This window comes from Pleurodeles waltl, chromosome 9 (genome assembly GCF_031143425.1).
Source record: "Pleurodeles waltl isolate 20211129_DDA chromosome 9, aPleWal1.hap1.20221129, whole genome shotgun sequence".
NCBI lineage: Eukaryota > Metazoa > Chordata > Amphibia > Caudata > Salamandridae > Pleurodeles > Pleurodeles waltl.
Window position 1 is genome coordinate 77,842,505 of NC_090448.1, and position 25,882 is coordinate 77,868,386.

Consider the following 25,882-nt stretch of genomic DNA (forward strand, 5'->3'; position numbering starts at 1 on the left):
TGGTGATGCACAAGAAAGTGATTAACAAGTGGAGCTGAGGTCAGATGTAGGTAGAAATGGTTTTGCGACTCGCAATTTGCGAGTCGCAAAACCATATGCAGAATGGTGTCCCTGACACCATCTGCGAATTGCAAGGGGGTCGCAAAGACCCACCTCATTAATATTAATGAGGTGGGTCGCAATTTGCGACCCCCTTGCGATTCCCTGCATTCACAGGGATGGTGGTCTGCTGGAGACAGCAGACCACCATGTCTGTGACTTCTTTTTTAATAAAGCAGTTTTTTTTTTTGTATTGCAGCCTGTTTTCCTTAAAGGAAAACGAGTTGCAATACACTTGGGAAAATGAAACCATTTGGTTTCGTTTTTTCAGAGTAGGCAGTGGTCCATTGGACCACTGCCTGCTCTGAATAAATATTTTTGGCGCCATTCACAAAGGGGAAGGGGTCCCATGGGGACCCTTTCCCTTTTGCAAATGAGTTAGCACCCACTTCACATGGGAGCTAACTGCGAATTGCTTTGCGACCGCGTTCGTGGTCACAAAGCAATTCTGCATTGCGGTGCGAATCGCACATAGGAAGGGGAATTTTGCAGTTTGCACCATGCAAAATGCTTTGTACATCTGGCCCCTAGAGACAAATAGGTGATTTGTGCTGAATTATTCTTTGTTGTACTTCTTGATTTGTTTTTCCAAACACATAATTCATCCCACGGCCAAGCAATCCCATTCACAACATTTTTTTTCACAATTTGAAAACGGTGTATTTGTCTATTTAGTGCTGTCAAGTGTGAATTCAGAGCCTTCAATGGTTTGATCGCACAACAACACATACCACATTTGTGATGCCCTTGTAAGGTATGTAAATTCCAGTGTTCTCGCGATCTGTTTTTAACCATTGGCTATGGAACGCATGCTTCAACCATTGCTTCCCGGTGCTGTAATTCTTCTTAAGAGCGAACAAAGACTTTTCCAAAGTACAGCAGAGACTGGATAGAATATGCCAATTCCGATGTATGAATCTTTGAGGCTGATTAGTTTGCGGGCAAAACGTTGATGCACAAATCAACCTTTCTTGACTGCTCTTTTATTTCTTTTCTAAAAACCCACCAATTTCCGTGGATAACCTTGTTCTTTCACCTTTCTGGATGGAATGGCTGGAAGATGGAAATAATCCTACTTGTTTGAGCAGCTCCATCTTATTCTCACAAATTGCCCACATGGTAAATTGTCCTTCAGGCTGCATGGATGGTAGCTTTCATATTGCAAAACGTAACCTTTAGAAAGTTGGCATTTTCCTGCCCTAAACCTTTTGGTGCCTATAGCCTATCCTGGATCACATGACCTGGTGTAGTTGGCAGTTACACTTTTTATTCCTTCCAGGCAGCCACACACTAGAGGGATTAGGTGTTCTTGGATGGGCCATCAACTGGCACAATTGGGGGGCTGGGCACAGCCCTACTTGCAACTGAATAGGCTGTGCTCTGCCTTCACAAAAAGGATTTGTAATCCCTGCATTGCTCATGCAGAAGAGCTTGGAGCCAGGCAGGGGGGTCAAGAAGCAGCAAGCACTTCAAAGGAAATTCCCTAGAAACTTCTCCTACTTCAAAGAAGGGAACATATATAAAAAAGTGACCCTCAGACCTTCCGTTCACTTTCTGGACCAGCGGTAGGACTCTCAGAGAACTGCCTGGTACTGTGGCCTGTTGTGGGCTGCTTTGCTCACCTGGAAGGACTGCTTTGCTGCCTGGAGCCTGTCTTGAAGCCTCAAAAGCCTGCCCAGCTGCTTGAGCCCTGCTTCATCAGTTGAACCCAAGACTACCAGAGTGACTGCAAGGGCCAGTTTCTCGGGCCTCCTGCTCAGAGCCTCTGGGATATAAAAGGCTCCCATCATCTTGAACCTCTTACTGTTGCAAAATACGACTACCCAAGTGATCTCTTCTGGATGAGGAAGTGGAATATCCGTCAGTAGAAATTTGCACATTGTGATGAAACCTATTGTACTTCTGTGTTCAACTTAGATGCACAAATATTTTGAAAACTGGGCCCGTTGATCTTAGTAATCACTCTTTTATAAGTGTTTTTCCTACTTGCCTCAGTAAATGTATATTAAAAAAAAGGGGCAGATTTAAAGAACCCAGTGCAGCGCCACTTTCCTTGAGCCCCTTAGCCTCCCCCTACCACCACCATCTGTGCGTGGTATCTAAGATATGGCGCAGGGTAGGGGGCAATAGTGTTTTGATGCTATTGATGTACTGTTCAGGGTTGGTGCCAACATTTTGGTGCTAACCCTGAACAGTACATAGGGGCCCATTGTAAACAATGGTGTGCTCCCTTTCAACGCCTTCTCTGAGCAGAAGTTAAAAGTGCGGAACAAAATGACTCTAAGATTTCCCTTAGATTTCTTTGCACCATTTTTCAGCACCCTAACGGGGGAACACCCCTTTTACATACATTATGCCTGGCGTAATAATGTAGTGCAAAGGGTTACAAAGTGGCACAATGCATACATTGCACCACTTTGTAAATCTGACAAAGGAAAAAGACCACCTTAGCGTCAAATAAATGATGCTAAGGTGGCGCAAATGTGGTGCTAGGCCCTCTTGAATCAAGGGGCAAAGAACCAAGGGGCAGTTTTATGGAAAGTGGCACTGCACCAGTGCAGCACCACTTTCCTTGTGCCTCTTAGCGCCCCTTTACTGCCACCATGTGTGTTCCGTATTTAAAAGCAACTGTGTTGCTGGGTGGAAAGAGCCTATTGCGCATGTATGTTTTCCCGTCCCGAGACGGCTGGCCAAACATACATGGGCACTGAGGAGAGTGCTCTTTGCACTCTCCTCAGTGCTCGTCACCCCTAATGCCCTGTCCCGTTTACTACAAAATGATAATAAACCTAGTTTGTAGTAAATGTTTTGCAGCTGCTGCTGGCAAGGGGGCAATGCTCCTCTGCCCTAGCAGAAGAGCCACGCCTGCAGCAAATGTATGTTTTGTCAATAGTGGTGCAAGTCCTTGCACCGTTCCTCATAGGGGGACATTCAGGTATATCGGCTCCAGCATGTCACAACGGCTCCTCACATTTATTTTAATTAAAGGATACAGTTAAGTAAATATGGATGAATTGCAGACAAAAGAGAAGCCTGAAAAATTCTATATTACAAGTTTCATATTGGTCAAGCCATTCCTGCAAGTGAATCCAACTCTGTGCGGGAGGTTTTGTGGGTGCAAAGTGTGGTTCACCTACAGACAGGTATGTTTCTTTCTTAACAAGATACTCAAGGCCCTCGTTCCAGTTGTAGCCTCTCCTTCTCCATCTTCTGTGGACAACGGTATAATTATAGTAGTGCCATTCAGTGTCCACTTTCTGACCTACTGGTTACATTGGTTTCTTCTGTGATGAGGGGGGTGAAGTTTGGGACTCACTATCACCAGATATGCAAGCCTTTATTCTTGCCATATTCACATATGTGTAGAGTGAGAGAGCGAGAGAGACGTCCCTTGATCAATGACAATTTTAATATAGTTTAAATGTCTTTATTTCAGGCATGTCACAAATGCCACGGTCATGGTCGCTACAAATGCAGCGGGTGCCATGGTGCTGGAAGGGTGAGTACTAGACAGTTCATCATAGCCTTTATTTGGAACATGGTTTCCGTCATCAAACTAAGAATGACGTATATAGGTGGGCGGATACTGAAATGTTCCCAGTACCCCTGATTTTTTCATGTATTTCTAAATATTTTAGTATATTTGCAAAAACATGTAGTTGGAGACTTCCACAAAGAGACCAACACTGTGAAAATGTTTATCTACCTGGAAAAGGAAACTTTAAAAATTTTCTCTAGAACTTACTTGACAGTCAGGATAGTAATCAATTCCGCAAATATTGTCAGTCTGTCTTCTAATGTGTGCCAACCGACCCATTCAATTGCCAATATAGCTCTTAACAGAAATTAACATTTCTACAAGAGAGGTAATTCAGCCCCCCAAAGAAAAATACAATTTATCATCATATTTTAACTATTTTTGAAAAGTAAATGTAGCATACTCGAGAGATAAACTGCTGCTATCGATGTGTAATTCAGTTTATACTTAATGTTTGCACCTTATGTGATTTCAATTTTTTTTTATTAAACCTACGTCGTGTGTACACAATCGCAGGCAATCGCGTAGTCTACTTTGGTATTAGCCAATACTATTAATATTAACACATAAAATGTTAGCTGTTCATTCAATATGGTCAAGTAGGGCGGGAACAGGTAACTGGTTATGTATGAATGGTTGGGGAGTCCAGATCATGTGATGGTTATCTGGGAAGAGTTTTAATGATGTAGCTATTTAGTCAGAATGTGCCAAGAAGAATAAGGTATTGAAAAAGCAATGAATATTGAGACTATGAGTCAAAGAACCACCAAGTTGACAGCCAGGAACTGGAGAATGGGAGTTTTTGTTCCACTGCCTAGAGCATTTCAGTGTGATTTCTGATGCGGGCTCCCTGCCTAGGGCAGAAGGGCCCTGAGACTAATGTTTACAGATGATCCGATGTTCACCATGTTACCTGTCACAATTTATTATCATGATGTACATTCTAAAGGTTTTGAATGAGCTCCGGGCCCCAGGTAATGTTTCATGAATCATCCAAACAGAGTGACAAATGTCTGATGGTGCAGTCATCATTTGTTATGGAAAATCTAAGATGGTGAGGGTGGTAGTGATAATGGTGGAGAGGGTAATGGTAGTGGAGATGATGAGGGTGTAGTGGTGGTGACAGAGATGGCAGTGTTTGCAAAGATGGTGGTAAACATGGTGGTTGTAATGGTGGCAGTGGTAAACGAGGTGGTAATGTGGTGGTATAATGGTTGTTCTGGTGGTAATGATGACTGTTAGGGTGTTATTATGCTGGAGGTAATAGTAGTGGTGGTAGCAATGGTGGTGTACTGGTGAACATGGTGGTGGTAATAGTAGTGATGATGGTAATGGTAGAAGTGATAACAGTGGCCGGTGTGGAGGTGGTGATAGTGACAATGTTGATGGAAGTACTGTTGGTTGTAAATGGAGTTCCGGTAGAAATGGTGGATGGTGGAAATGGCGCTAGTAATGTCAATGGTGGTGGTAATGGTGGTGGTAACTGTTGGACCTGGCTTTTTGACAGGGACATCCCAAAACTTTTTTGCCTCCTTCCTCCTATTTTTTCTGACCTGTTGTTGGCTTTTGACCTCTGGGCACTTTACCACTGCTAACCAGTGCTAAAGTGCATATGCTCTCTGTGTAAATTGTACTACTGATTGGTTTATCCATGATTGACTATTTAATTTACTTGTAAGTCCCTGGTAGAGTGCACTACATGTGCCTAGGGCAGGTAGATTAAATGCTACTAGTGGGCCTGCAGCACTGGTTGTGCCACCCACCTCAGTAGCTCCTTAACCTTGTCTCAGGCCTGCCATTGCAAGGCCTGTGTGTGCAGTTTCACTGCCACTTCGACTTGGCATTTAAAGGTACTTGCCAAGCCTAGAACTCCCCTTTTTCTATACATAAGTCACCCCTAATGTGTGCCCTAGGTAACCCCTAGAGCAGGGTGCTGTGTGGGTAAAAGGCAGGACATGTACTTGTAAGGTTATATGTCCTGGTAGTGTAAAACTCCTAAATTCGTTTTTACACTACTGTGAGGCCTGCTCCCTTCATAGGCTAACATTGGGGCTGCTCTCATACATTGTTGAAGTGGCAGCTGCTGATCTGAAAGGAGCAGGAAGGTCATATTTAGTATGGCCAGAATGGTAATATAAAATCCTGCTGACTGGTGAAGTCGGATTTAATATTACTATTCTAGGAATGCCACTTTTAGAAAGTGAGCATTTCTTTGCACTAAAATCTTGTTGTGCCCTTCAATCCACGTCTGGCTAGGTTTAGTTGACAGCTCCTTGTGCATTCACTCAGACACACCCCAAACACAGGGTACTCAGCCTCACTTGCATACATCTGCATTTTGAATGGGTCTTCCTGGGCTGGGAGGGTGGAGGGCCTGCCCTCACACAAAGGACTGCCACACCCCCTACTGGGACTCTGGCAGACAGGATTGAACTGAAAGGGGGCTTGGTGCATTTATTAGAGACTCTTTGAAGTCACCCCCACTTCAAAGGCACAACTTAGTATAAAACAGGGCCTCTGCCCTACCTCATCAGACACTTGCTGGAGAAGAAACCTGAACCAGAAACTACATCCTGCCAAGAAGAACTGCCTGGCTGCTCAAAGGACTCACCTGTCTGCTTTCTACAAAGGACTGCTGCCTTGCTGTTGCCCTGCTGCCTTGCTGAACTCTTGTCTGGCTGTGAAAGTGCTCTCCAAGGGCTTGGATAGAGCTTGCCTCCTGTTCCTTGAAGTCTCAGGGCCAAAAAGACTTCTCTCTTTTACTTGGACGCTCCGTGCGCCGAAAATTTCGACGCACAGCTTGTTTCGCGGTGAGAAAAACGCCGCACTCCGACGCTGATCGACGCAACGCTCTGGGGACGATCGAAGATCCGACGCACGGCCTCGCAAGGACAACGCCGCCCGACCTCTAGAGGGGAAATCGACGCGACGCCTGCCGTGAGATCGTAATTTCAACGCGCAGCCCCCCAGATCGAAGTCTAGAGGAGAAATCGACGCGACGCCTGCCGTGAGATCGTAATTTCGACGCGCAGCCCCGCAGACCGACGCGCAGCCGGAGAACAAGCAGGAAAATCCACGCACAGACCCGGGACATCTGGTAATCCCCGCGATCCACAGAAAGAGACTGTCCACTCACCGGAAAATGACGCCGACTTCCCCGCGTGGAAAATAACGACGCAAGTCCGTGTGTGCTGGGGAGAAATTGACGCACACACCCTTTTTCCACGCACCTCTTCTCTTGTGGCCCTCTGAGGAGATTTTTCCACTCCCAACCAGGTACTTGTGCTTGAAAGAGACTTTGTTTATATTCTAAAGACTTAAGACACTTTCTATCACTTTTCAGTGATATCTTTACAAATTCGTATTGCAACTTTGATCATTTTGACCTTAAGATACCCAGATAAATATTATATATTTTTCTAAATACTGTGTGGTGTATTTTTGTGGTGTTATGCTATGGTGTTGTATGATTTATTGCACAAATGCTTTACACATTGCCTTCTAAGTTAAGCCTGACTGCTCGTGCCAAGTTACCGGAGGGTGAGCACAGGCTGATTTTGGATTGTGTGTGACTTACCCTGACTAGAGTGAGGGTTCTTGCTTGGACAGAGGGCAACCTGACTGCCAACCAAAAACCCCATTTCTAACAGTAACACTAATGTTATTAGTAATAGTGTAAATATGTTGGTAATAGTGGTAGTAAAGAAGGTAATTGTTGGTGTGGTCTTAGTGGCGTTAATGGTTGTTATTGTGTTGATGATGGTAATGGTGGGTGTAGCAATGGTGCTGGTGTTGGTGACGGTGATAATGGTAGTGATGGCAGGGCTAGTTATAGTAATAGTGGTAATGGGTTTAATGGTGGCAGTAGTGCTGGTGGTTATGGTGGTGTAAAAGTGACAGAGGTAGTGGTGATAATTCTGGTGTTTGTAACGGGGATGGTTGTTGTAATTGCACTTATGGTAGTGATGTTTACAGTAGTGGCTAGCATGATGACATGGACAGGGAATGTGCTTGGCTGCTAGGACTACAATAGGAGGGTGGGAGGGTGGGGCAAAGGAGGTTGTAGAGACCACCTCAATCGTGATAACAAGGGTGGGGCAGAGAAAATGCAAGGACCAGAAAGAGAAGGTGCAGCATGGTGAAGAGATGAGAAGGAGGACAGAGCAGAGAAGAAATCAGCACTGCCTTACTAGTCTGGCTAGGGCTTTGCTGAGAAGGTGCTGAAATATCAAATGTGAGATACACAACGACTTGTGGTGGAATAGCTTTTTTCAGTGGATAAGATTATTGCTACTTGCAAAGGGACCCTGAGATGAATGCAGTGCAATTCTATTCTGAAGATAATATTTTGCATTGCAATGGCTGTGCTTTCCTGGTGAAAACGCTAAGAATAATTAGGAAAAACGCAATTTTTCTTAATGCCTGACATGACAGACAAGGAACAGCTGAATCAAAATGTGATTGAGACTGACAGCAAGCCAATGACTGAAGGAGGCTGACCCTGCCCCCTACTCTCAGTACTGTGTATTGTGCACTACAGGACACACTACAGAGCCGGGTCTGAAATAGGCTGGTCCAAAGCACCTTTTTTTTATGGAGTATTACTAAGAATGTGATGTAATAATTAAAAAATTAGTCTGCTGCCTCCAAATGGGGAGGGTTGACAATTCTCAGTGTTTGATAACAAAAGAGGTGTTTACACGTTCGTGTGGAAAAAAACAGTTAATCACACTCCTTGAACAAGAAATCTAGATATCCACACTAACTTGACAGAGTTTGTCTTTTTGGCAGGCAAGGTGTGTGACTTGCAGTGGAAGCCGAAGCAAAACTAAGCATAAGCAATGCCAAGTGTGTTCTGGTTCCGGTCGGAAAAGGTATGACCCACCAAAACTTCTTGAGATTCAAATACTTTATGTTTACATTATTTTTGTCATGAATTTCCGCTAAAATAAGTTTTGAATTAATTCACTAGTGGCCAAGGTGTTCCTATTAGTTATATCTGCTGTTAAGCAGTTCCAAATCGTATCTTGACCTTGGTGGAGTGGGTTGTGTGGGCGGGTGGTCGCAACCCATCCACAGCTGGTGCGAGTTGTCACAGCTGCTGCACTTATGTGGTCAAAATATGGGAATCGCAATGCTTAATTTGAGCCGGTGGTTTCCTGTGCGGAGCACCCGCTCTTATTTTTGGTGGCCGGCCTTTATTCTTCTGCCTCAAGCATTTCCTGCCAGCAAAAGACACATTTGGAAAAGACGGAGGAAGAGAAAAATGAAAAAATGGCACAAAGGAAGAGAACAGAAAGCTGCAGGAGTGAGCTGAAGGGACAGGGAGTGGCTGTAAATGAATTGAAGAGGCCCGAGATGGCTTTAGCATTACGCTGCCTGAGTATTCCGTGCTCGCACATTTAATTGCAGCAGCCGCGTGTTTCAGAGGAGGGCTTTGGGCACGTTTTTACTTACATATTAAGCACTTGGAGATTGGTGCCCTAAAGTTTCACTCCAGGAATTTCTCGGGGCTCCTAGTGTTACTGGTTATCCTTGTGAAAGAAGCGCTCTGATGTAATTATCGACTTGTGTTCGTATGTTTGTTTAGTCAAGATCTACATCGAATACTTAGACTCTTGCAATGTGTGTTTTGAAAATATAAATTACTTTCAAGCACCCAATTACACATTGTAGGCTTGACCGAATTCAGCACTGATGCAAAAAGAGCTAAGTGGATCTTTAAACAAGGTACAATCTGCCCTAAAGCTAACTTTGTGTCTCTAAGTCTTCTGTTGAGCCTAAAGGATGCATGTAGACCTGTATTTTACTGAATATTACTTTCATATTTGTGTTGTTGCAGGTCTTTTGAAAGGTTTACTTTCTTGACTGGAAAATGGGCTTTTTATGGGCTTAGTGGTTACCATGTGTTTTTTCCAATGGTCCTAGTTGATGCATCTCCTGTCTCATCGGTGCATTCCCAGATCAGGGAATTACTCTATGTCTAAGATTTGCATGAGCGCTAATAGTCGACTTAGATACTTAGCAGCTCCCCTCCTACAATGGAATATTCTGAAAGCACATGAGACAGATATGATGTCCTACTACTAACATAGTGATGGATGTTATCCTTTCTCCTTCATCTCCTTTAATGCCAAGAGATTTAAAAGTGAAATGGGTACGCACGGTGCCACTGGGGGTGCCTTGAGTGATGGGGCTACGGTCTGAAGGATGTCCGGTGGGAAGAGGCTGAGATTAAGTCAGGGAACAGAGCTGGAGTATGGCTGGCCAAGGAGCTGCATCTCCTTCAAGACAAAGCCGGCTTTTGTTTCAAAAGATGGCATGTTCCCTTAGATGCTGCTGGCATTTTAGCAATACCAGATCACAGGATGAAAGCTGATCATTGCCTGAACGTCGAGAAGGGCTGTGTGGTATGAAACTATTGGTGATCTACAAAGGATGTCATTCACAGTATGGGATCATAAGGGCTCTTGGTCAGCTAGGATCCTATCAAAAGAAAAGACGAGCATAAGTCTGGACAAAGCTTCAACATGAAAGCAGCAAGTTGATTTTATGAGACCACTTGGAAAGGAGTAAGAAAGCTATTGAACTAATGCCCTGGCTCTGGGAATGAAATGAACTGGAAGCTAATTGAAATGGCAGTGGACAAGAAAGAAACAGGTTAATTGTGACAGACTACGATGTTTATTTAAAAGAGACCTGACACACATAGGCCCTCATTCTGACCTTGGCGGGCGGCGGAGGCCGCCCGCCAAAGTCCCGCCGTCAGGTTACCGTTCCGCGGTCGAAAGACCGCGGCGGTAATTCTGACTTTCCCGCTGGGCTGGCGGGCGGTCGCCTTCAGACCGCCAGCCAGCCCAGCGGGAAAGAGGCTTCCACGATGAAGCCGGCTCGGAATCGAGCCGGCGGAGTGGAAGCTGTGCGACGGGTGCAGTTGCACCCGTCGCGTATTTCACTGTCTGCACAGCAGACAGTGAAATACATGTAGGGGCCCTCTTACGGGGGCCCCTGCAATGCCCATGCCAGTGGCATGGGCACTGCAGGGGCCCCCAGGGGCCCCGCGACCCCCCCTACCGCCATCCGGATCTCGGCGGTCCGACCGCCGGGATCTGGATGGCGGTAGGGGGGGTCGGAATCCCCGCGGCGGTGCAGCAAGCTGCGCCGCCGCGGAGGATTCAATGGGGCGGCGGTACACTGGCGGGAGCCCGCCAGTGGTGCCGGTCCGACCGCGGCTTTACCGCCGCGGTCGGAATCCCCATTGGAGCACCGCCGGCCTGTCGGCGGTGCTCCCGCGGTCCTCCGCCCTGGCGGTCAAAGACCGCCAGGGTCAGAATGACCACCATAGTGTACAAGATGCAATCAAAAGCCCCTAAAGAGTTAGGAGATAAAATACAAAAAATATACCCTCAATAACTGACACATTGCTGCTCAAAAAAGGGACTCGCAAAAATCATTTAAAAATGTAGTACGATCCATTGATAATTAAATGAAAGATCATGGTCTAATTAAATTAGGCTGATCCGATAACGATAATTTACTCGTTAAAATGCTGTCACTGTCCTCAATATCCACCATAGAGGGACATGCTTATGAAATATGACTGATGTTGCCTTATTACTGGCAAAAGAACTAGCAAATTGTGCATCTCTTCCACTGGGACATTTTTTATATTACTTCTATCCCTCGGTCATCAGCTAAAAGCTGCTTTCCTGCAATGTGTTGGCAACCTTTAATTTCCATTTTTAATCGAGGTGGATTCTTTCCATAGGTTATGTAAAACTAAAGAACGACTTTGTAAGTTATCATTCTACAGATAACAGAAAAAATGAATATTTTTGGATTAAACCCATGTCTGCATTTAACTAACCTGTGCAAAGATGGAGGAGTGGGATTCCTAAATGCTTAGGGAAAGAGGCTGCAGATTGTTTCTGCCCTACCAAAGGTGACCAGAATGTTTCCAAAAATACTGTCCTCTAATATTTTTGAAAAATCACTTAGGACCAGCAATGGACAGCTGACCTTTTCCATGGAATAGCAAAGGGCATCAATTGTACCTTTGCCACATTATCTAAGACTGAATTTCCTACCACAACCCAGTAGCCTTATCTTAAACTAAGCTGAATTGTGTTATCTTCTCATATATCTTCATCTTCTCTGATTTACACTATCTGTAATACCATGCTTATATTTAGCAATCAACTAAAACACAACTTTATTACTTTTTGTCTTTAAGGTGCAACACGTGTTCTGGGCGTGGAAGCAAGGTGTGTACGACATGCCGGGGTGAGAAGAAACTGCTCCACTTTCTTCAGCTGACTATTAGCTGGTAGGACAACACTTGCAATTGATGACGCAGAATGACTGAAAGTGTGTAATGCACCTCTCATGAGAATGCCCACGTGGGTGAGAAACCAAAGAGCTGGAGGCAGGGGGGTAGCTGTAAGGCAGGAAAATATAGGCACTTTTTCAGGTCTTCTGTAGGGTGTGACTAGTCTGCTATGTAGGTCTATCCCAGCCAGTTAACACATTTGCTCCAGTCACCAACTTCAAATTCCTAAGACCTCCACCCCTGGTTTAACCTTAGACAATTTTAATGAACGAATTAATACTCTGGAACAGAGTAACTGACTGATGGAAGAGTACATTTTCATAGTGCCTAGAGAATGTGCTAAATACATTAAGTTTTCAGTTCATTCAATTAATTGCAGTAACATGAGCCCACCTATGGAGAATTTCTACATCTTAGACCAGTCACCAAAAATGACAAAATGTAATTGCCTGGCCAATTAATCTCCAGGCTATTAAATAATTGGGGTCAGTATGCATTTGAGGAACCTTGTAAAGTTTGTGAAAGAATTCAGAAGCACTGCCAGTTAACACGAGGAACGTAGTAGGAGATCTTTCCTGGTTTGGGGAGGGCTGTGACTGCAGGTATCAAAATACCCAGCGTGAGATGGAGAGACATTCCTCCTTGTGGTGAGACTGGTTGGATCTTCTTCCAAAGTTTAGTTAAAAAAGGTTCAGTCTGGCTGGAATATACTAAGAAGAAATAAAAAATGTCAATAATAAGAAACCATCTCTCCTGACCGAATGCTGAACCCTCACCCCCCTAGTATGGCATGCATCATCATCATTCTCAAACTAGCTTTGGGAGGCATTATATGGGGCCTTACTTATTGTCTTGCTCCCTTTTGTGAATTCAGTATTCTGTGTGTATAGTGAAAGTGTACTGAATGCAAAATGAAAAAAAAATAGTCAAAATAAGTGCTTAATTTGAGCCGTGGTTGCAGGTGGGGCCCACTAACACTCATTAATGAGGACCGGCACATACATTTCTCCATTAGACTTTGACCCAGGGCAAGAAAAATAAAAACACAAAAGGTGGAAAGAAGGAGGAAAAGAAAAATGGAAAAATAAGTGAGAAAAATGAGAAAGCAGGGATGAAAAAGAACCTGTAGGCGTGAAGTAAAGAGATACAGAGTATACTGTGGTGTAAGTAAGAGGCATGAGGTGAAATCAACACTATGAAGCCTTGACATTCAAGAATTCCAACTTTCGCCAGAGCTGGCTGCAGGCTTTTGAGAAATACTATAGGCACCAACACTCATTATTTTACAAATTTTACAAATTATGCTCTGGTTAAAATTCTGTGTAGAAATGAGTTATCAACTCAGATACTGCAATATTGCTTTATTTAGCATGAGGAAAAAACCTAGGCGAAATATTAAGCAGTTTTAACTAACCTGCATACATCCAGCCACCTATTTCCGACTCTAGTGATGTCTGACAGGTGTAAAGATATAGGGCTTACACTGTGTAGATCGTTGCCCAATGTGTTCTAAAATTGTTGTCTATGTTCATCTCTAGTTTTGTGTGTAGCACTGATAGTGTTTACATTTAGTGACCTGTCAGCACCTCAGTGACCCAAGAGGTTAAAATAAAGGTACATACCGTTAGTGATTTCTGTACACCTATGAAAATGAGAATATGTCTTTTGTGAAATGTAATGTTATATCACACAGGGATGGCTATTAACTCAAGTGTAACTGAAGTTAGTGTTCTAGGGCTCTATTATAGATACATACTTCTTGTGAACAACTGCCCATTCCTAAGACGGTAATGAGTCACAGCTAGTTTCATCATCACCCAGGAAGAACAATCTGTTTGAATATATCACAGAAGAGCAGCAGTTGAACTTTCCCAAAGAGGTCCTCATAAAAGTTCAGGGAGCAAACATATTTAAAGACCAGGGTGACCAGGTAAGTGGGAATTTTTCTATACCACATTACCCATTATGAGCAGAGATGTGTAAAATGATTAGGCCTGCAATAATTGGTGATCATTGCTGTGTATTTATATTAGGACTTACATGTCCCATTTAATCTAAAAACTGAAACATTGGCACTTTTGTGTTTACTCACAAATGACTGTGGTCCACTCTGGCTTGTTTATGTGGGCACAGATTTTGTACATTTCCTTGTCTTTAATTTATCAATATATTTATTTTAGCTTGAGCTCTATGGAACAACATTTGTCACCTTAAGGACACCTAAGGTCACGACAGAGTCCTGGAGCAGAGACAAGAGTATAAGAAACAACACCAGAATCATGTCCAGTTAGAGTTCAACTGGATTTGGGGTGTCTGGGCACTATCTGTTATTCTTCTGTTGCTGTCAAAATTGTTGCTCATTTTCACCTGAATTTTATTTTTAGAATTCAATTTTCAGATATTTCATGAACCAGAAGGGATTACATTCTGCTCTTAGTCCAGAATGTAAGGTGGTCAATAGTTTTAGAAAATTCCCCCTACATGTTGCTGTCTGAGGTTCCATTGTTCAATCATTTGGAGTTTGATTGGTCGCCTGAACTTGTGACTTCGGCCTGGTCCTGTGTGCCCAGATAACTACAATTGGCGACATGTGCTTTTAATCACTTAAAACTTTACCATTGTATATCTCCAATTCTACTGATTGGATTGTTGTCTTTTTGGTGTCAAATAATTTAATACATTTTACTCTATTTTTCTAAATTGGTATGAGATGTTTCTTGTGTTGCATTTTTATAACTGCTTTACACATTGCCATTCACTTAAGCCTGACTGCTTTTGTGCCAAGCTACCAGAAGTTTGAGCACAGGTTAATCTGGCATTTGCTTGTGTCTCATCCTGACAGAGATTGTGGCAGCTGCTTGAGTAGGGTTTCACCCGACACAACCAGTAACCCAATTTTCAACAATATAGTAGTGAGGTAGAATTTATCAGTAGTTTGGCAGTGCAGAAGGAGAAACACAACTTTTTATATTTAACACCTGGTAGCATGTTGCTATGATGGAGGCCGTAATAAAGAATCCATGTTCTTAGAAGAGTTAAAGAAAATCCCAAAGTCTCTGGTAGAGGAACAGAAAGGCATGGCATCTGGAGGAAAGTGAACGTAACAACGAAGAGAGTTAGGCTATAGAGGAGGAAGATAACTAAAGGACCTCAGTCTTTCAGCAAATCAACATGAAATACTTGAAGGCCATCTAATGTCGGACAGCAGAGCAGCATGCAGTGATGCGTGATTTGTGGTAGGAGAAGAGAGCAGGGAAGGAGTAGAATATATGTGTATCATCGATGTAGATTAATAGAAGAAGATGGAAGAGTTGCTATCCAGGAAGAATAGGAGTGGATGAAGGACTTACTCTTGAGTACCTCCAACTTATAGAGGGCTAAGTGGTGATATCTTTGATTCCCATGTCACTGAGAAGGGACATTCTGATAAATAGGAGGAGAATTATTGAAGGGCAGAACCCATATTGCCAATTTGCAGGTATGTTTATTTGTACTTATGGATTTGTAAAGTGCAAATGTACACTACAGCATGTTGGTGCCATGGAACTATTTATCATTCATAGTTTCCAGCTAGACACTAAAATGACAAAAATAGAGTTTTAGTACATTTTGAAACTTGTATAGAGCCTACTCAGAACAAAAAGTTAAAGGAAGAGAGTGTCAAATAGCTGCTGCTGCTACTGGGAAGGCCCTGACACCTCCAGAGGAACAACTGATTTTCAAGAATTGAAGAAATTGTTCTGATGATCTTAGAGTATGTTGTGCCTGGTACCAAGAAAAACAAGAAGGTAAAAGTGTATGTTTTCTGTATACATTACTTTAATCAGAATATTGGGTTGAAAAGGATCCTATGATGTACAGACAGTCTGATGGGGTCATGTATGGGTGGACCTCATGCAATTTGTGGTGCCACATTTTGAACAAGTTGAAGCTTTAGCACCAAGTAGACATGGCTGCAGTAATCAGTGGCTCAATCTCAAGTAGAAAAACAAGAACTGACCACTAAAGTGATAGGTGACAGGCACATTTTTCAATTCATTTTGACCCCTAGGTTTTTTACACAATTAGACGGATTAGGGGGATTTCCGAAAGACTGCAGTCAGACTGACATGTCTTCTGGGATGAATGTGACTGTAGAATTAAAAGTTCAGTCTTAGCATTCAGTTTCAGTGTATTATGACAGGTCCAGGTCTTGACCACAGTTAGGCAATTTAATGTGGTTGAAGAACATGTATCAGCATCATTTTTATCTTTATTATAGTCAACGTATCATTTTCATACATACAAAATGTGAAGCCAAGAGACTGAACTTCTTCCACCAGTGGGTAAAAATAGAGATTAAATAAGAGGAGACACAATAGAGTCACAATAGAGTCCCTCTGCAGTGAAGAGGTATAAACAAGGAAGAGTATGGTGTTAACAGGACTCATTGAGAGTCCAGGAAATCCAAGAACTAGGCAGGTGCTTCTTCTTGGGCCCTGAACTAATTGAAAAATAATCTTGTGATCTACTTTGTTAAAGGCTGCCAAGAATCAAGCAATCAATAACAGTGGTGCAAATGTACTTTTATTATGAGCATCATCACAGGTAATCAAAAGCAAGGACTGGTACCAGCCAGTGCTTAATTTGAGCCAGTGGTTTCCACTGCTGGCACCATCACTTTATTGTTAACATTAGCAGTTATGACAGTCGGACACATGGGGACGCTGTTTGTCTAATTTAGAGGAGCACAACAATAGCTGTGTAGTGTTTCAATATACATTAAAAATGAATAATACCTGCCGCCCAAGCCATTCTTCTAGCTTTTGGAGCCTGGTATTATGTAAATTGTCACACTTGTAAAACATGGTGGTTTGTGGCTGTGTTGATACAGTCTTTGGCAGTGCTTGCATGATCTGTGGGTGGTGCAAGCTGTAGTGCCCACCTGATGAAGATCCTGGCCCTTAATATTATGATTATTAATTTTTAATTTATAACTGCTACAAGCTCTGTTCTACTGCCCAATCAAAACATGTTTGCAGATGATGAAGGCTCCTTTGGCCTATATAAAAGCAGGTAATCACTCATAAATTCCACTCTCTAGCAATTTGGACATAAACGGCAATTGAGGAATAGGCCAAACATTATTGGAACTTACGATTCTTAAGAATTTTTTTAGGAGAAGTTTAACCATTGCAGATCTCAGCTCTGTTGTAATATTAGTTCTTGTTAGACAATGGCTCAGTGTGGATCAGAGAGAGCAAGACTGTCAATTTTAAAGGGAACAATGATTGAGTTGGACAGAACTTAAACAAAAATTGGTGGTGTACTTTGTTTTGGTGCAGGTGTGCCAGGGAGTGTTTTGTTGCTCATCTTGCCAATACTACTGCCTTTACGTTTGGACGGCAATGAGGTAGTATCATATGGCTGTAATTATAAAGATAATGTTATTATGGACTGATGAAGGTATTAACTTCAAACTTTACACTACTTCACACAGTATAGAATTACAGATTAAGGCCAGATGTATGAAGCTTTTTCCTTTTCGCAAATGGGCTGATTCACAGAATCACGCTGTTTGCGACAAGAAAAAAGCATTTTGCTATGTACAAACCCTATTTTGCGATTTGGTAATCTATTTACCGAATCGCAAAATAGATTTGCGAGTCGCTATTTGGCAGGGGTGTGCAGAGGGCATCCCATCCAAATAGTGAGTTGTAGGGGAATGTATGATTTTTTTGGGACCGCAATTGCGACGCAAAACAACCACAGTTACCACCAATTTCAAATTGGTGGTAACCCATTCACAAACTGGAAGGGGTCCTCATGGACCTTTTCCCTTTTGTGAATGGATGCGAAAATATTCTTTCAGAGCAGGCAGTGTGCCACGGACCACTGCCTACTCTGAACAAATGAAAGTGAAACGTTCAATTTCTCTTTTTGAAATGCATTCCGTTTTCCTTTGTGGCCTCTAGGGTCAAACTGTCAGAGCTCCAGTTGGATATCAATGAGGGAGGCCTGGCACTGCCTCATTTTCAGACCTATTATGATGCTGCTTTACTTGATCTGTTATCATGATCGATAGATCAAGATAGGTTGGTTGATTTTTTAAATTGTTTTTATGAAGAGAATGGTTCATGAAGCAGGGACTCAGTTGCCTGTGTTTATTAAAGCTACCTAAGACAATTTATATAAGGAGATGCAGGAGATGTGTGCCCACTTACAAGCATTTTGTTGTGCCAAAACCATCACAGGAGGTAGCCTGTATCTTACTTTGCAAGAGTGTAGATATATAGGGTTGGCAGTATCACAGAGCTAGGTATGGTTTTTGGATGGGAAGGGATTTAGAAAACATGGCTGTTTTTTGCTAAGGGGGAAGTGTATCACATTGCAGGAACTGGAGTCCAGCTGAAGGCACTTTACCACTGCTAACCAGTGCTAAAGTGCATATGCTCTCTGTGTAAATTGTACTGTTGATTGGTTTATCCATGATTGGTTATTTAATTTACTTGTAAGACCCTAGTAGAGTGCACTATATGTGCCTAGGGCCTTTAGATTAAATGCTACTAGTGGGCCTGTAGCACTGGTTGTGCCACCTGTTATATTCTTATGGGGTTATGTCATCGGGATTCCGATCGTCCGATCGTCTCCCAGCAACAGTGGGGTTCTGGAATGTGGGAGAGAAAGAGAAGCGGTTGGAGTGGTGACAGCCGGACCAGGGTCGTATTTACAAATAAACTATACTTAAAGCATCAGAAGAAACTCGTACCGTGTGGTATCTTCAACATAATAGTGGCGACGAAGGTGAAGCCTGAACCTTGTTTTCTCGGCAAAGAAGCGACCCTGGACCGGGGAAAGCAGCATCAGCTGTGGTGTGGCACGGAGGAAAGGTAACGTCGACGAAAAGGAGACGGAGACAGAGAAACAAAGGCGGAGCCACGAAGGTATGATGCCAAGGGCGGTGACCACGGGATCGGAAGGCGGTGTTGTTTAAACATTGTCCTTATTAAACGGTATGCACGAAAACGCATGCGCGTTCGCGTGCGACTAGAAAGATACGGCTGACGCATATGATTGCTCTGCAACACGCTTACAAGGGAATCAACACAGCTGATTGTGCTTGGCAACGTGTGTACGGCAATTAAAAAAAAAAAACATATTTATTACATGGGAATCAACACAGCTGATTGAGGGAATCAACGCAGCTGATTGTGCTTGGCAACGTGTGTACGGTAATTAAAAAAAAAAAAAACATATTTATTGCCAAGCAAGCGGATACAATTTAAACCAGTGTCAAGGAGAGAAGGTGTCTACCACCATCAAAGGAAATACAGTGGACTAAATATAAGTATTTTAAAGGCGAACAATGGCAACACAATCTATATTTCCACCACCAGCGTTTTTAGAACTACCAGGAGAACCTTGTATGACATGGGAGGATTGGAAAGAGGCTTTTGTTACATATTTGGAAGCTATTGGTGGGGAAATGTACGTGGAAAAGAGGAAGCTAGCAATTCTAAAGCATTGTCTAGGAGTGGAAGGAAGAAAAGTATTAAAAACGTTACCATTACAAAGTACACAAGGAGGTGACTCGGATCAAGAGGAGGATGTTTATGAGAATGCCATGACGGCATTGGAAGAAAATTCTGAAAAAAAAAAAATATATAGTAGTGGAGCGACACAGGTTTTTTTCATACACTCAGAAACCAAGTGAAACAATAGATCAATATGTAAATAGTCTACGTAGATTGGCCATTTCTTGTAAATTCAGAGATTTAAATGATGAGATCATACGGGATCAATTCATCAATAGATTGAAAGACGCGAAAATACAGGAGAAGTTATTAAATTTAAGGAATCCCACCTTGGATAAAACAGTAGAAGTTGCAAGACATAGGGAAAGCACAACTCAATATGTTAAAGAACTCAATACTCAAAATTGCAACAAAGAACAGAGTGTAGTGGGAGAGGTAGGATACCCTAAGAAAAAGAACACGAATAAATTTGATGAAGGCCAGGGGAAGAGAAAAGAGTGTTTTAGATGTGGAAGTAATAAACATCTAGCAGAAGCAAAGAATTGCCCGGCTATAAATACTAAGGCCCTCATTCTGAGTCTGGCGGGCGGCGGAGGCCGCCCGCCAGACTTCCCCCCTCCAAAGTACCGCTCCGCGGTCCAGAGACCGCGGAGGGTATTCCAAGTTTTCCCCTGGACTGGCGGGCGGCCGCCAAAAGGCCGCCCGCCAGCCCAGGGGAAAACGACCTTCCCACCATGAAGTCGGCTCGTAATCGAGCCGGCGGTGTGGGAAGGTGCGACGGGTGCTACTGCACCCGTCGCGTATTTCACTGTCTGCTACGCAGACAGTGAAATACTAGTGGGCCCTCTTACGGGGGCCCCTGCAGTGCCCATGCCATTGGCATGGGCACTGCAGGGGCCCCCAGGGCCCCACGACAATCCTTACCGCCATCCTGTTCCTGGCGGGTGAGCCGCCAGGAACAGGATGGCGGTAAGGATTGTCAGAATCCCCTCGGCGGCGCAGCGAGCTGCGCCGCTTTGGAGGATTCTTAGGGGCAGTGGAAAACCGGCGGGAGACCGCCGGTTTTCCCTTTCTGACCGCGGCCAAAGCGCCGCGGTCAGAATGCCCAATGGAGCACCGCCGGCCTGTCGGCAGTGCTCCCGCCCCCGTTGGCCCTGGCGGTTCTCTACCGCCAGGGTCAGAATGAGGGCCTAAGTGTTTTAAGTGCGGGAAAATTGGGCATTTTGCAAGAGTGTGAAGGATGATAGGTGAACACAAATTCAGAAAGGCAGTGAATATAGTAAAGAATAATGGAAAGACGGAATATAGTAATAGTGAAGAAGAAGTAGAAGTGTTATCTGTGGATGTTGGAACCACACTGGAGTGTACTCAGCAGGGACATTGGACCAAAGAATATAATCCACCAGAGTGTGTTATTGAAGTGAACGGAAAACAAACACACATGTGGGCAGATTCGTGTTCACCATTTACACTAATTGATGAACAAGAATGGGGAAATTTGGGAAACAACAAACTTATGCCCGCTGATGTGTCACCGGAAGGGTATCGTGGAGGGAAAATTCCTGTTTTAGGCTATTTTGTGGCAGATTTAAGATTCAAAGGCCGGAAAGTGCGAGCGAAAGTATATGTTGTAAGACAAGGACGATCATTGCTCGGATGGAGGGAGCAACGCGCGTTGAGTGTGGTGTTAGATCCAAATCATCCGGAACAAGTTTTGTTAACAAAAGGAGGTAAAGAAGAAAAGTGGGTGATTAAGTTTCCTGAGGTGTTTAAAGATGAACTGGGTTGTCTCAAAAATTTTAAACACCAGATTCTGTTGAAAAAGGATGCAGTACCTGTACAGTACATAAGGCACGAGTAGTACCAATATCGCTGAGGAACAAATTAAAGGAAGAACTTTGTAGGTTGTGTGATGAGGGTATAATCGAACCAATAGAAGCGTCGGAGTGGCTGAGTCCAATTGTAATAGCGAAGAAACCTGATGGCAGGATCCGCATGTGCGTGGACTTGAGGGATCTGAACAACAGTATTTTAATTGATCGGTTCCCATTGCCAAGGATACATGAGCTGTTAGCCAGTGTGAGAGGAGGGAAGTATTTCACGACGCTGGATTTATCGAGTGCGTATCACCAGGAATGTCTGGCAGAAGAATCACGACATTTCACATCCTTCTTCACAACCGAGGGAGCATTCCAGTTTGTGAGGATGCCTTTTGGCCTGGCATCTGCCTCTGCGGTATTCCAAAGAGTAATGCAAGGAATACTGAACAATATGCTGAACACGTTGGTGTTCCAAGATGATGTGCTGGTATGGGGAGAGAGCGAGCAGGCACATGATGAAATACTAGCAGTGGTGTTAAAGAAGTTGCAGGAAGCTGGGCTTACTATAAGCAGGAATAAGTGCAAGTTTGGCGTGGAAGAGGTGGAATATCTTGGACATACGTTAAATCATCAAGGCGTAAAACCTAAGCAGAGGTTAATGAATGCTATAGAGAAAGCTCCAACACCACAGAACAAAGAGCAGCTGAGATCATTCCTGGGATTAGCTGAATATTACATGAAGTTTGTTGAACACTTTGCAGAGAAAGTACATGTGTTAAGAAATTTGATGAAGAAGGGATGCCATTTTCAATGGTCCAAAGAGTGTCAGGAGGCATTTTAAGTAATCAAGGAAGCCATAATTCAAGCCATTACACTTAAACCATACGATCCAGAGGATGAGACGATAATTGTTGCGGATGCTAGTAATTACGGCTTGGGAGCAGCATTATTACAAAAACATAAAGGAAAAGAAAGAGTGGTGGCATTTGCGTCACGAACATTGAAAGGAGCAGAGCCAACTTATTCGACAGTGGAAAAGGAAGCATTAGCATGCTGGTGGAGTGTACAACATTTTCGAACATATGTTTGGGGCACTGTATTTGAATTGAGGACAGATCATAAACCCTTAATAGACATGTTCACTACCAAAGTGGCTGGAAAAGCAACTCCAAGAGTAGCAAAATGGATGTATATACTACAGGAATACACATTTAGGATGAAATATGTACCGGGCATAAAAAATATTAACGCTGATTGCATGTCAAGACTACCTGTGGATGATGGGGATGAATTTATTGAGGATGAATGGGTGGTGGCAGATATCTCGGAAACTTGGAGGGCCATTAATCAAGAAGAGTGGGTAACTGCTGTTCGGCAGGATGTGTTGCTGAGTAAGATTGTGAAAGCTATACCGAAGATGGGTGAAGTGGAAAAAAAACATATAGATGCTGATATTAGTGAATTTAAGCAGGTGTGGGAAGAATTATCTGTTATGGATGGTGTGCTGAGGAGAGGTGACAGATTGGTGGTACCAGAGGGGTTGAAAGAGAGAGTACTTAAGTTAATGCATAAAGGACATGGGGGCATATCTGCAATGAAAAAAAAAGTTTGTGCAGATTACTGGTGGCCGGGTATGGATAAATGTGTAGAGAGATATGTAAGGAATTGCGTTGCGTGCTCGTGTAGTGACAAGTCGCATGTGTTGTCAGAAACGAAGATTGATTCGCAAGAAATACCGGTGAGAGCATGGGAGCGGGTAGCTATAGATATATGTAGGCCGTTTGAGTATTTGGGTGGCCAGGAAAGATTTGCCATAGTCATGATGGACTATTACTCAAAGTGGCCGGAGGTGGCATTTGTAAGGGAGGTGAAGACAAGTAATGTTATTGCATTTTGTGAAGAAATATTTAGAAGGGAAGGGTGTCCCGGTGAAATGGTTAGTGATAATGGGCCACAATTCACTTCGGGTGAATTTATGAACTTCCTCAAGATTTGGGGAATCAAACATTGTAGGATACCAGTTTATCATCCGAGAGGAAATGGCATGGTTGAAAGGTTTAATCGAGTGTTGGGAGAAAATAGTCAACTAGCCTTGTACAACAATTTATCGTGGAAGTCTCAAATTAGGGACATGCTGTGGAATTACAGAATAACACCACATAGTGTGACAGGGGAGTCTCCTTTTTTATTATTGAAGGGAAGGAGGCCATGTACTAGGGCTGTGCCGGCATGGATGGGAAGACATAAAGAAACAGTGGTTAATCATGAACAGGTCAGGGAAAGGGTAAAGACGTATCAGCAACAATATTTATCGAGACACAACAGTAAGGTTATAAGAGAACAGAAGAGGTATGAGAAGGGCGTGTGGGTGAGAGTGAAGGTAGGTAATGCGGCAAGGAAAGGGGAATCCAAGCTGTCGGAGCCAATGAGTGTGTTAGATGTAAAAGGAAATTGCGTCAAGTTATCGGATGGAAATTGGTGGAATACAAGGAGGGTAGTGAAGTGTTCGGAGGTGGAAATAAATGAATGGTTTAAGAAGGAGAATGGAAGGTATGGTTTCATGGGAAAAGAAAGGAATGAGACACGATTGGGTAACATGGATAATGAGGCACGTTCGGAGAAGGAAAAAAACGTGTACAAAAGATCAAGGGCCGTATTTATACTTTTTGGCGCACAACTGCGCCAACGCAGTTGTGCGTCAAAAAAGTTAATGCCGGCTAACGCCATTCCAAAGCGCCATGCGGGCGCCTTATTTATGGAATTACGTTAGCCGGTGGAGCTGCCTGGTGTGTGTAAAAAAAAATGACTTACACCAGGCAGCGCCGGCGTAGGGGAAAATGGAGTTTGGGCGCCAAAAAATGGGGCAAGTCAGGTTGAGGCAAAATTTTCGCCTCAACCCGATTTGCGCCATTTTTTTTTACTCCCAACCCCCATTGAAATGACTCCTGTCTTAGCAAAGACAGGAGTCATGCCCCCTTGCCCAATGGCCATGCCCAGGGGACTTATGTCCCCTGGGCATGGCCATTGGGCATAGTGGCATGTAGGGGGGCACAAATCAGGTCCCCCTATGCCACAACAATTTTTTGAAAAAAAAAACTTACCTGAACTTACCTTAAGTTCCCTGGGATGGGTCCCTCCATCCTTGGGTGTCCTCCTGGGGTGGGCAAGGGTGGCAGGGGGTGTCCCTGGGGGCATGGGAGGGCACCTCTGGGCTCCTTCCAAGCCACAGGTCCCTTAACGCCTGCCCTGACCAGGAGTTAAAAAATGACGCTAAAACGGCTGGATGTCCTTTTTTTTGACTCGCCCACTCCCGGGTGTCATTTTTGCCCGGGAGTGTAAATACAGCGCACATGCCTCGGAGTCATTTTTTTGACAGGAACGCCTACCTTGCATATCATTAACGCAAGGTAGGTGTCCACGCTAAAAAATGACGCAAACTCCAAGATCTTTGGCGCTAGACGGGTCTAACGCCAAAGTATAAATATGGAGTTAGTTTTGCGTCGGAATTGCGGAAAAAAAACGACGCAATTCCGGCGCAAACAGAGTATAAATATGCCCCCAAGTGTTAGAGTGAAGGAGCCGTCAAGGTTACTTAAGGATTTTGTGTGCAGTTAGTGTGATGTAGTTGGAATATTGTTGGTATATTTTGCTTTAAAAAAATAAATAATATATATTGATAAATTAATAATGATTTGTTCATGTATATATTAGCATTAGTCTTGTTAGTGAAAGTTAACATATTTATTATAGGATTGGGGATGTGTTATATTCTTATGGGGTTATGTCATTGGGATTCCGATCGTCCGATCGTCTCCCAGCAACAGTGGGGTTCTGGAATGTGGGAGAGAAAGAGAAGTGGTTGGAGTGGTGACAGCCGGACCAGGGTCGTATTTACAAATAAACTATACTTAAAGCATCAGAAGAAACTTGTACCGTGTGGTATCTTCAACACCACACACTTCAGTAGCCCCTTAACCTTGTCTCAGGCCTGCCCTTGCAAGGCCTGTGTGTGCAGTGTCACTGACACTTCGACTTGACACTTAAAAGTACTTGCCAAGCCTAAAACTCCCCTTTTTCTACATACAGGTCCCCCCTAATGTGTGCCCTAGGTAACCCCTAGAGCAGGGTGCTGTGTGGGTAAAAGGCAGGACATGTACCTGTGTAGTTTATATGTCCTGGTAGTATAAAACTCCTAAATTCGTTTTTACACTACTGTGAGGCTAACATTGGGGCTGCCCTCATACATTGTTGAAGTGGCAGCTGGTGATCTGAAAGGAGCAGGACGGTCATATTTAGTATGGCCAGAATGGTAATACAAAATGCTGCTGACTGGTGAAGTTGGATTTAATATTACTATTCTAGAAATGCCCTTTTTAGAAAGTGACCATTTCTTTGCACTTAAATCTTTCTGTGCCTTACAATCCACGTCTGGTTGGGTTTAGTTGACAGCTCCTTATGCATTCACTCAGACACACCCCAAACACAGGGTACTCAGCCTCACTTGCATACATCTGCATTTTTAATGGGTCTTCCTGGGCTGGGAGGTTGGAGGGCCTGCCTTCACACAAAGGACTGCCACACC

The 25,882-nt window shown here is 43.6% G+C and overlaps 1 protein-coding gene across 1 annotated transcript in view; it reads left to right on the top strand.

The window, feature by feature from the left end:
- Positions 1 to 25,882, top strand: part of LOC138258584 (protein SSUH2 homolog) — a 202,842-nt gene that overhangs the window by 142,981 nt on the left and 33,979 nt on the right. The window contains exons 7-10 of the mRNA XM_069205949.1: positions 3,536 to 3,598; positions 8,429 to 8,511; positions 11,871 to 11,963; positions 13,788 to 13,896. Coding sequence (XP_069062050.1) covers positions 3,536 to 3,598; positions 8,429 to 8,511; positions 11,871 to 11,963; positions 13,788 to 13,896 — 348 coding nt within the window. The remainder of the gene's footprint in view (positions 1 to 3,535; positions 3,599 to 8,428; positions 8,512 to 11,870; positions 11,964 to 13,787; positions 13,897 to 25,882) is intronic.